Below are 12,761 nucleotides of genomic sequence, written 5' to 3' on the forward strand. Positions count from 1 at the left end.
GTGTGTTAAGAGTCCTACACCGGATAGGTGATGGCCTGACAATGTGTTTATAAGTGGGGGCAATCCTCACTTCACAAGCCGGTTTTGTGAGGTTGTGTTAGACCCGACCCAACCATGATTTCTAAACAAATAAAGTGTTTTGGATTAAAATATTAAAATTAATTACAATTTATAATTTTTTTAATAATGTATTTACTTTCTAATTTATTTATTATCCGGTTCAACCACGACTCAATTGAATGAACCGACTCAACCATGATATGAAGGTCTCACCGGTTCTATCTGCAATCTAATTTTTAAAACATCGACTTTAAGGATAAACTACTTAACACCCACGTCGATGTAGATTCACAATTGTTTAAAATGAACTTTTATTGCATTAAGCATAACATGTTAAGACATAAATGGATGAAAAGAGAAGAAAACTTGCAAACTTTTCAAGATAACAAAACTCCTTAATAATTGGAAAATTGAGTAGGAAGAAGAAACTAATGATGATTAACTGCTATGAAAATATAAAAGCCACGGTTCCTCAAATCCTAAACTTATATACTAGTGGCTTGAAAATGATGATTACAAATAAGCACTTCATTAGATGCTCATAGGGCTTAGAGGGTCATTAAGAGCTGCAATGGCTGTTTGGATATTCGTTTGCAATTGATCTTTATCTTCCTCATTTGCCTGAAAAAAAAGAGGATGAAACACAAAATGCACATGTTAGTAAGAAACATGATACCTCTCATTTCATTTTACTTATTTTTACAATTGCAAATGTTGTTTTGTTTCCCCCTTCCCTAATTTTGAATTAAAAAAATATTTGATTGTATACAGCCACGTCAAGCTAGATATATTTTACATTAAAAAAATTGCATACAAACTATAGATTATTAGAATTGTTTATTACAATGACAAATAATGAGGTGCTTGTTTCTTTGTTTTCTAGCTATCCATATCCATGATAAGTTATAATACTTATTGTTTTTCTTTTTGTTCATATAATACTTATTCTTTTATTTAAATAAAAAATATGGACTGATTATATTCTCTCAATGACCAATTTGGCAAAATAATTGTTCTAGAGAGAATGCTAAGACCATCCACAACAAGGTTACTTACCCTCAAAATCCTTGAACCAAATAGATATCTCCATTGAAAAGAATAAAAAGATCTCAGAGAAAAAAATATGTTTTACTAAACCCTCTCTTTTGGGAGTAATTCAGTAATTTTAATTTTGAAATGATGAGTTGGAGAGGTATTATTAAATACTATTTTTTTGACATAAAATTATAAATAAATAATATGTACACGCAAGACTCATTTAAATAAAATATGAAGTTCTATTGTAGGTATTATCAATTAATATGAAGTTCATTAATTTAAATTCTAATTGATTTTCTATTATAAATCAATTAATATGAAGTTCTTTTTTTGGATAGATAGACGAAATGACAAAGCTATTATAAACTCACACACCCAAGTGGAGTTACCGGGGTTCGAACTCCGATCATGACATCCGGCCTAACAATTTCGACATTTTATCAGTTGAACTAGGACTTCTGGATAATTAATATGAAGTTCTATTGTAGGTATTATTGGTAATGTTGTTGTTGTTTTCTTTAAAGGAGGTAATTTTGTTAATGATGAATACATCAACACTAAATAAGGTATTGTCAAAAATCAACACTAAATAAGGTTTTATCTTGTAAAATTATGTAAAATTTGTTTTGTTTATAGTATTTTTTTAGTAATAAATAAGGGTTCCACTCATTGTGGGACATATCAATTAATAAACACTTTTTCAGGGTTGTCATTAATAATTAACAATATCATACAGATAAGAGTATTTTTTTTTTGGTTACAATACAGATAAGAGTATCATGACAGCTCTATTATTATACAATGAATATTATTAAAAATTAAAATAATAAGGACACGCAAACGCGATGCACCTGAGAAATATAAAATTTGACAAATGAAACAAAAACAAAAAATATGCATGTGGAAATATCACATTCTAGAAAGCTTTTAGTTTTTGTCGCTAGCTAATGCTATATTTAATTAGCATGAAGAATCCATCAGGTTATGGTTTTATATTGAATTCTCAAATCAGAAAATCTCTATTAATTGATTTGGTTGCTATAAGTCTTTAATTTAATGTTGGTGTGGCTACAAGTCTTTAATTTTGTCAAAGAAACAATAAAGACATGTATTCTTTTAGGGATAAGGCAGTTGTACTTTTTAAATTTGTCCTCATGGAAACTTGTCCCATAAATATAGAGTTACTGAAAAAATAAAATCTAAATAAATAAAAAGGGTATATTAGAGATGATAGTGTAACAGAAAAAAATATATATATTAGAGATGATAGATGTAGTAATTAATTAAATTTTGCTTATATTTTAAACCACATAAAAAAATGGTTCTTATATTAAGATTAACTGGAATATTTAGTAACAACTAGCATTTTCTTATACATATAATAATGACAATCAGAATAAACAATTATGGTTTAGAATGGGTATTGACTAACGACAATCAGAAAATCCATTTCTATGGTTTAGGATAGGTAATGATCAATTAGAATAATCCATTTCTATGGTTTAGAATGGGTATTGACTATTGATTAATTAGAATTAGACACAAGCTAAACGACAATTTGTTTGAGTAGAATTTAACATAATGCATTATATAAGCAACATGCGTTAATGAATGTTGGTCCATTTGATAAAAAATAGTTCAATCCTTTACAAGTTTGTGAATTTAACTTTCACTATTAAGAGTAGCAAAAAGATGGTCCCCGTTTAAAATTTATGAATGGTATTTTTTTATGAAATTTAATTTTAATTAAAACTAAAAAAAATATAAATGTTTGTTGCTTTTAAGTTATAAAAAATTAAACTAACCATGATTACCTATTTCAACGACACCGACAATAATACAATACACTAACAAAAAAATATAATCTAAATTCTTTTTTTAATAACACCAACATAGAAAAAGTTGTTACATTTGTTTTAATATTTAAATTTATTTTTATCTATTTGTTACATGTGTTATTTGTATTGAAAATTAAGAATATTTTTGAAAAGAAAAATTCAGTTTAAAAATGCTGAAAGTGATAGTTTTTTTTATATATAGTATATATTAAGTTTTTTTTTGTGGTTAATTTATAAATACCTCAATATGTTTGTTAAACCTTGAAATTAGCCCTAACCCTAATGAGCCTCAAAATACTATTCACTTAAACTTTCTTTTATAAGAAAGAAATATATACGCAACTATGACAAGGATTTTGCCATTTTGGTGTGGGTGATGTGATAGAGAAATGGTGGCTTTGGTGGAAGGTTCCCATTTTGCAAATTTTATCATGCAATAATTGTACTTAATCTGACATCTTGCCATTATTAGAGGAAGAAAAAAAAAACAAGAACGTGCGTGAAAAAACAAAATTAAACCACGCGGTAAGGTCTTGGTCATGCCGAAATAAATAAGGTGACACAAGAATGAGAAACACGTTTCCTAGTTATTTGTCTTTTTATGTCCCCTCTCATGATACAAGGTAACCCTAATTCATGTATCACTTGTGGAAAAACCACCAACACATATTTAAATTTACATTTTTTGTTAGAATTTTATAATCTCTATTCTATTTAAATTTATTTATTTTTGGATAAGTAGAAATTTTATTAATAGCACTACACACTATCTTCTTCTTCTTCTATATGAAATGCTTGAGAGGGTAAAATTACACCAAAGTTTACAAAACTAATGGAGTTCAATTTTGAAGCTATAGAGCACAGCACCAAAAGAATACACTCTCCCTAAATATATCTAAGTTTCAGTTTTAATATTCATGTTTTGTATATATGCTTTTAACTTTGAATTTGTAAAAAGAATTGTGTTGGTAAGAAAAAACTTGTAATTGAAAATGTTTGGCTAATTAAAACTGGTAGTTTTGAAATTCTCTTTAATAATGCTGTAGATTTAAAAAAAAAAAAAAAAAAACCTACTAAGGGTAATTTTTTCAAATATATGTTCAAAAATATTTATGTTATTTGATTGTTAATTTTGAAGACGCGTTTCTATAATGGTAAAATTTTACAATAATAATAAGTTTATAGTAAAAAAAATTCTCATACGATACTCCGAACTATTTATTACTCCATTCTATAATTCTTTAATCTATCTTTTCTATACCATTAATAAATGAAGTTATGCGAGCGTAATTTTAGAATAAAAACTATAATTTTTATAAATCATAAAAATAATCTAGCTTTGGTAAAAAAAAATCTAGCTATTTAGAATTTAAATTAGGAAAGAATGTGTCAAAAAAAAAAAAGAAGGAAAGAATAGACAATTTAAGAATTCAAAAGTCGAATGCTTGATATTACTTCTTGATTAAAAAAACTAAATTATTATTTGTTTAGTATTTCAGGTTATTCATATCGATTTCATGATAAAAAGAAAAGTATGTTAATTTATAACATTTGATGAAGGTGATAAATGAATTCAAAATCACCCTTATTTCTCCCCTTTTTAACTCTTTCATCTAATCACCATACCAATCTTATCCCTTCCTATTTCTTACTTGACTTAACTTGAATGCTTTTTTTAATCAACAAAGATATATATATATAAGTAGTATAATACTCAAAATGGGAGAGATTACACACGTGGTACTTAACTCGAATGTTCTGGTTACAACCCTCATTATTGCCTTAATTATTTAAAAATGTTCATTGTTCAGTTAATGGATGCTCCACTTTTCCACTTTTGTAAAAGTGGTGAGTGGTCTATCGATTTTGAAGCATGGAGGCCCCCTTATTCTAGCTGTAATATCTTGTTTTGTTTTTAATAATTTAAATTTTATACTTTATTTACTTGATAATTTTTAAAATAAAATTGGACTAGATTGTTTAGCTTATTGAATCGTGATTCAATTTTTTTTCAAGTAGTTTAATGATTAGAGTTTACTTTTTTCAACATGAATAAGTGAAGTGTTTGGGATTCGAATCCCGACATCTACATATAACAATGCATATCTTTGTCAACTAAGTTATGCTCACATGGATAATATTTATGATTCGATTATTTGAATTAAAAGTTCGTTTGCATTTTTGTTCCAATTAAATAATTTAATTATGTTTCAGGTGTCTCATCTATTTGATATTAATTTTATACAATTTTTTAAATATTGTTTGGTTATAACATTTTTTGTCAAAGAATTCATTTTTTAAGATGAATAAGTGGGATATTTGAGGTTCGAACTCTATCCTCTAAATATAACAATGCATTGTCCTTGCTAACTGAGATACTCTAACGGGACTGTTTGATTATAACATTTAAATTTTGTTGTTTTATATTATTTGAGGAAGAAGAAAATAAAGGTTGGTCTACTCTAACCTACAAAGCAAATTAAATAGGAATAATATATATTTTTAATAAAGAGGATGAACTATCATATATTTATTATAAAATAAAGAAAGTGAAATTAAAGGATAAAAAGTAACCTCAATGAAGACTGTCTTCAAAAGCCTGCCTGAAAAAGAGGTGATGTTGGCAGTAATAATTTTAAGCTTCAAAGATTCGAAAACTTCACACAATTTTACCATTGTGTCTGCCCTTTTGTTACATGTCAAGCTCACTACCATTGTATTCTCTCCCATGTATGTAACCCTAAGCTGCACTCCACCATATATCAAATTACACAATCATAATTAATGACTTTAAAAATTCAAAGATAATTATAAAATTATAATCATCACACCCCACATTTATTTTTTTAGCATCAATAATACAAGAGAGAGGTGATGCCTTACAATCTCTTCTTTAATCTATATTTGTTGTTGGGGGTTGGTTGTTAACAAAAAAAAATAGTGGATAAGTCTGATTTGGTATTTGATAGGTTGTATGAACATAAAAAATGAGGCTAATATATTTTCTCTATTAGGGTAACTGATGGTGTGGCAATAGTGGACCTCATTAAGGTGGTGATTAATAATTCGTTTTTAGCATGGTTTGAAAATCTCACTATCAATTTTTTTTTTTATCTCACTATCTATCTTATTAGAGAAATAATATTTTAACAAAACGTTAGCATTGTTTTTCTTTTAGTTTATATTTTTTGACGGGTAGACACATATTTAGCATTTATATTATTTGAATTATTCTTTTCTCTCTTTTAATCAAATCAATATATATATATATATATATATATATATATATATATATATATATATTAGACATTTTTTTGTGCAGGTCCCTATACAATGTCTTATTTTGTCTCTAAATATCATTGCTCATTTTATGTGTAAAGATCTACTGAAGTTTGATGTTAAGGAACAAATAAAATTTAAATTTTTTTGAAGGTAATTATGAAATGGTCATTAGAGTGTTGATCACTTTAATTAGTGATGATTTTCTTTTTCTCTAATTTTTCATTAAAAATAATGAAGTGTGAATCTAAGGTGAAGTCTATGGTACTCTTCTTTTTTTTTGGTCAAGAGTCTATGGTACTCTTTAAGTATAAAAATTAGGTTATGGTTGCACTTTTTTTTTTTTTGAAAGAGTTTGTATTTGTACTATTTAAATGAATTTTTTTTGCTTTAAAAAAAAAATAGGTTTTATGCTATTTGATTATTTTTTTTGAACTAAGTTATGAGTTATGAGCACTGACATTTTATGTCATTGTGCTCTTGGTTTTAAAAAAAAATTGCGAGCTCAGTGATAATGACAATTTGATAGTAATTTATCTATTTCCTTTTTTTTATGAAATTGGGAAATACTGTTTCTTAAAAAATTTGAAGAAAGAGAAAGAGATGATTATGATAGAGAGAGTGGGCCAATTTACCTCAAGGACTTCAATTGGAAAGTTTCTTGAACTGACAGAATCATATAACTGATCTGTTCTCTTCTTCTTGGACCTTAGCAACATAGGAAGCTCTTGATCAAAATCATAGCTTGGATTAATATTATTAGGCATCCCTGATTCAAGTTCCATTATCTCAGCTTGAATAACCTTTTCTTGCTCATGCAACAGCTGTATGTACTCAATAGCATCCTTAATTATTGAAGCTTTATCCATCTGGAAAAAGAAAGTCACCACTGATCATTAGAAAGAAATTGACGTCAGAGACTAATCTTTCGAAATAATTAAACACATAATGGTTGATATTTTCCAATTGATATCAAAGGCTTTAGTCTAAAATCGAACCTCTAATGAAATGTTTAAAAAATTAAATTACCTACTCACAGTGTCACATAATATTAATTACGTTCCATCTGTAATAAAATATAAGCAAAATTTATATATATATATATGAACAAAATTCATTTACTTTTGTACTTATATTTTATGAAGAGAGTAGTTTTCACCCAAACCACTTAATTCAAACAAAACAAAAAAATCAACAACAAAATTGCAACCAAAAATTGAGTAGTACTAATTATTTTTTGTTTTTTTGAGGGATGAGTAGTACACTAATTATAATAATTAATTGATGGACCACTAAAATTTGTGATGTTTACCTTGCTAATGTTTGGGACCACTGCTCTAAGTGCAAAGAGTCTTTCATTAAGCTTCTTTCTCCTATTCCTCTCAGAGACAATGTTCTTAGATGAAACTCCTGATGATGCTGCACCATCTGGTGAGCTTGAATCATAATATGCTGATAAAGCCTCATCCAATCCCCAGCTGCAATCACAACCATATATCTTAATTAACAATATTAATTATAATTAATTACTCTAATTCAAGGTTTTAAAAAAAAAGTCAATTTCAAAGTGAATTAAATGATATTGTTACCTATCAAGCTCTTGAGTTTGGAAGAACATGTTGGTCTCCCAGTAATGCTTGTACTCATCACCAATGTTCTCCATGGTTGTTAAAGTTGAAATTGAAGGAGACAAACACTAAGAATATGATACTTTGATGATTGAAAGAAATTTAAGGTGGTTGGTTTATTTGGTATCTTTTGCTTTGCATACTTTATATATATAGTGATGGAATTTACTCACGTGTTAGCACTTAGAATAAAATAAATAAATGGTATAGTATATAGTTTTTGTTGTACTACTATGTGCTTTCTATTCAGGCTTCCTAGAAAAATCCAAACCGTTCAATTAATTAGCTGGTCAATGACACCGCGTCAAATGACATGGTGTGAATTAGAAATTTATTAATGAATGAATTATGATATAACTGCTATTCTAATTACATGACCTAATTGAGTTTTATTTGAAAAGGAATGCTGATATTTGCGCACATGTTAGAATATGAAATGTACAAATCATGTTTTGCAAACTGTATTGTTGATTTCTTTACCTATACATTTAGATGAAATAGTTTGCGTTTTTTTTTTTTAACTAAATAGAGGTGTTTTAAACCGAGTAAACTATAACGCTCGAGACCAAGAAGGATGAGGAGTGGTAGTCAGTGTACAAGGCAGCTTCAAACAGCTTCTAGGTGAGCCGAATCACATCAGAATGATAGGGATCCCAGAGCTGTGTAGGTATGACTCTACATGGTTGAAGGAAGACTTATAATAATTGTTTTGTACTACCTATATCAACAAGATGTATCTTTTTTTTTTATAGCTCATTCCATAAAAACTCTACAGTTAAATGTGTTTGACTTGGAGCAATTTTAGGATGAGTGCTCTACTAGGAAGTTTCTTGGAAAGCTTGCAAGTAAGGAAAACATTCTAAAATGATTCGTGTTGGTTTGTAGGATGAGTCGACAATCTTGAAAGCCATCTGAAGTGTTACAAATGGTATCAGAGCAACCATTTCCCAATACGACGTGGTTCGGGGAGAACCAAGCGGAAGGTGGTGGGCATGTAAAGCCTGAGGTTGAAGAGGGAGGAGAGTGGCGGTCGGTGCACTAAACGATGGAACCAAACCTGCCCCATCACCGTGAGCTACAACGTGTTGTTGTGTGCAAGTGTGAGTTATAAGTCCCACATCGGATAAAATAGTAAAGGTTGAACACCTTATAAATAAGAGGACTTATAAACTCATTGCCTTAAGATTTTGAGTAAGAGTGTAGCATCTCTCTCACTTGTATGTACATGTTCAAACAAGCGGAACACCATGTTATCTTACTGCTTTGTTTTACACTAAATCAAATTATATTAAAATTCTTCCATACGACATGTGCAACTACAACCTATGTTTCCAATGTTATATATTTTTAATTTTAGTTTTTTCTTCAATAAATTGATTTTTAATGTTAGTGAGTTGTTACTGCTTTGTTAATGAATAATATTTGAAACTTATGACTCTGTGACTCCAACTTCTACTACGTCTCTCCACCAAACCACCGTATCTTTTTTCTTTTGACGCAGACTTCTCTTTTCAATTTGTTACATTATTACGTAAGACAAGAATAAATCAAAACATAATTAATTTTTTTGGGTTAAGTAGCCAAATTCAGTTTTTTATGGTGAAAAATAGAGAGTTCAACGTTTATATCTTGACCTTTGTATATATTATATAATTTTTCTATCAATTGAATTATACAAAAATGCTTAATTAAACTTACCAATTTTTTTTTTATATCAAATATACTTTTTTAAAGACAAATGTTAGTAGTAATTTTTCTCTTTGCCCGAATTTAACTGCAAGACCTCGATCTTCTTATCTTTAGTTCAATCCAGTCGAACTTCCCAAACTCCAAGATTACCAAAATCTATTTATTTATGAAATAATTCTTTGATATTTGCTCTCAATCCTAACTCAACAGTGAAAATGTTAAAATTGTTATTAGGTCGGATATCATGAGATGAGTTTAAATTCTAACTTCTTCACTTGTGTGTATGAATTTCAATGATTATTGTAATTTCTTCAGAAATCTTTGAAATTTGTTTTAATGTCCTTTTTCTTACTATTAATTGTTTATAAGAAATTTAAAATAAAACATAAAATCAATAATTGCGTCATCGATTTGTCTTTTGAATCTCATAATTAAGTTCATTTCTATTCTACGGAGGGGACCAAGGTTGGCGTGCTCCAGGTGCCTGAGGGGACCAACAATGACACTAGGAACTAGGAAAGAGGCTCATGCATGCTTCACACACTCAGTTAACTTGCAAATACTTTGAGTGTAACGGGTCAAAGATATCATATTCTTCTATATTTATAACTTAAGCATGTAAAAATATATGTAATTAGGCTGAATTACTACATGAATATTATGTTCAATTAAGGCTGTCAATGAGTCGAACTTTGGTTCAGTTCGACTCGATTCGTTAAAAATTGAATCGGCTCGAAACTCAACTCAAGTTTATTACAATTTAAAAAATAAAAAATATATAAGGATTATGGGCACTGGTTAACAATAACATAATCCTTATTTTAATTAAATAAAAAATACAAAAGAATTATATATATATATATATATATATATATATAATATTATTTTTTTACAAATGTGCTATATATGAGTTTGTATTTTTTATATCGAGTTGGTTCATGAATCAAATGAATCGAACTATGCATAGGTCTCATTTATTTAACGAACTTAATTTTTAACTCAAATTCAAATTATTTGGTTGGTGAACCAAGTTCAACAAATACATTATCGAATCGAGTCTTGAACTTTTTCCGAGTTGCTTCGGTTCATTGTCAGTCCTAAATACAAGTAAAAACTACAATAACATGAATTATTTTTTATACAAATTTTTATCTATTAAAGATAAAGAAACTGTATATGGTATTGGTAGACTGAAATAGATTGAAGTATCGGTGAAAGTTGTATAAAAGTATATGATAAAATGTGATGGTGGAAAGCAAGAGTATTGTTGTTCACACATTTGGTTTGGCCGAGAAACACGAGTAATTTATCTAAATATCCTTCGACAGTTAATTGCCGAAATTTTAAAGAACCGGTTGCACTTAACTCTCGAGGGAAACTTCGGCAGCTAACTGCCGAGGAATTTCAAACATGAAATTAAATAAGGAAATACACCTAAATTTTCCCTTAATTTTCCCTTCATTTATGACAACAAAATCATATGAATGAAATCATAAAAGGATTAAGGAATTAAATTTAATTAAGGAAAATTTAGGTGTATTTTCTTATTTATATTCAGATTTGAAATTCCTCGGCAGATAACTGTCGAAGTTTTCCTCAGCAGTAACTGCAGCCGGTTCTTTAAAATTTTGACAGTTAATTGTCGAGGGACATTTGAGTAATTTACTTGTGTTTTTCAATCAAACCAAATATGTCAACAACAATACTCTTGAAGCAAAGTTATATATCTAGATATCACTTGTCTTAGTAGGTCATTCTTCTATTTAATAATAAATAGACTGTTGATGATAGGTATATGACCTATAGTTTGGGTCATATCTACGTCATGCTGAGCATATTTAATAAACAAATTAGCTCATGTCTTTTAAAAATCTACTACTTAGTTAAAAAAAAATCATTATTTGAATATTATTATTTTGAAACATTATTTGAATATTAATTCAAATAGCCTTTTAAAGAATATTTATTTTAACCATGTTGTTAGTGGGAAATATCGATCAATTTTTCGTCAATGAACAATTTCTATATGTTAACTCTTTATTATATGTTTAAAAAAAAAAAACTCTTTATTATATGAAAGATTTTAGAGCCTTTTGAGCATTGATTTAATTTAGTTATTTGAATAAATATTTTCTTGTTAGTCGTTTATCATTGAAATATTTATAGATTTGATTTCTCTGTCAACCCTTTTATATTTGTTGTATTTCACCTATTTAAATTAAGCATGTTGATCGTCTGCAGTATAATTGATGCATACACTTTTATATGGATGATAGTCATTGACTCATTATAAGAAATTAACTAATTTGTCTCCAATATTATCTTTTGTCAGAAAATTGTGAGGAGACAAATAGAATCTGTACTTGTTGTGTTTGAAATGGTGGGACAGAATTGAGCTTAGCAAATGAATTCAATTATGCTGGCTTGAATAGCATGCATGCATTGATCCATGGGTTTGATTTTGAATTTGCACATGTTGTAAATCAAAGTCATGATGATAGTATCATGGGAAGTAGCAGTATGAAAGAAATTGAAGCCGGAACGTTTTCCATATAAAAAGGACGTGTTGGACTGACTGACTCACTAGTGTGAACTTATTGTAGTCTATTTATATTGCGGCAGAAGTATCCTAGACGGCTCAAGAAAAAACAATGGGTCTAAATGTAATAAAAATGACAACATTAACAAGTACAATAATGACATTATTTAAGAAACATAAAAAGTAATTGTGAAATGCTAATTATAATTTATGATAATTTTTTAAAGACTTTAATAAATAGAAAGTAACATCAATATTTCGTTGATATTGAAATTCAACTTATAATTTAGACCTTTTTTATTTTATTTTTATCAAAGCGTTAAATTTCTCAAACTTTACACATTTCTTCTCATTTTATAGGTTAGAGTTTTTGTAGTTGATATATTAGATTGTGAATGTAGTTTAGTTCTTTTTGTACTTGTTGATTAATTTGAAGGTAGATTTTAATGTGAATGTGGTTTAGTACAATTTTTTTCTTTCTTTTCTGAATTAAGAGCATAATGGAATCAAAGAGGATGTAAAACATCCCATCTAGGTTGACACATCTTAGAACTTCTAATCATATGCTAAGTGCTCATATATATTATTAAAAAAGGTGTGTGTGTGGGGGACGTTATATACAGGGGCGCAACTCTTCATTGACAAGGGTTAGCCTTGGCTACCCCAAAAAATATATTAAACTTTAATAAG

At 28.3% G+C, this 12,761-nt stretch overlaps 1 protein-coding gene across 1 annotated transcript; it reads right to left on the reverse strand.

Moving 5' to 3' along the window:
• Positions 1-354: 354 nt before the first annotated feature.
• Positions 355-7,976, reverse strand: LOC11441152 (transcription factor bHLH35). Its single transcript, XM_003595029.4, has 5 exons — positions 7,805-7,976; positions 7,528-7,693; positions 6,851-7,084; positions 5,511-5,681; positions 355-681 (listed from the first exon to the last, which is right to left on the reverse strand). Exons 1-5 carry the CDS (start codon positions 7,876-7,878, stop codon positions 592-594), a joined length of 735 nt encoding a protein of 244 aa, XP_003595077.1. The 5' UTR covers positions 7,879-7,976; the 3' UTR covers positions 355-591.
• Between the last annotated feature and the right edge of the window lie 4,785 nt (positions 7,977-12,761).

This window comes from Medicago truncatula, chromosome 2, assembly GCF_003473485.1.
Source record: "Medicago truncatula cultivar Jemalong A17 chromosome 2, MtrunA17r5.0-ANR, whole genome shotgun sequence".
NCBI lineage: Eukaryota > Viridiplantae > Streptophyta > Magnoliopsida > Fabales > Fabaceae > Medicago > Medicago truncatula.

Coding starts and splice junctions, on each gene's coding strand:
- LOC11441152 (XM_003595029.4), bottom strand. CDS start 7,878: ATGGAGAACATTGGTGATGAGTACAAGCATTACTGGGAGACCAACATG. Junction 7,694..7,804: donor CAAACTCAAGAGCTTGATAG/GTAACAATATCA, acceptor TTGTGATTGCAG/CTGGGGATTGGATGAGGCTT. Junction 682..5,510: donor TGAAGACAGTCTTCATTGAG/GTTACTTTTTAT, acceptor CTTTTTTTTCAG/GCAAATGAGGAAGATAAAGA.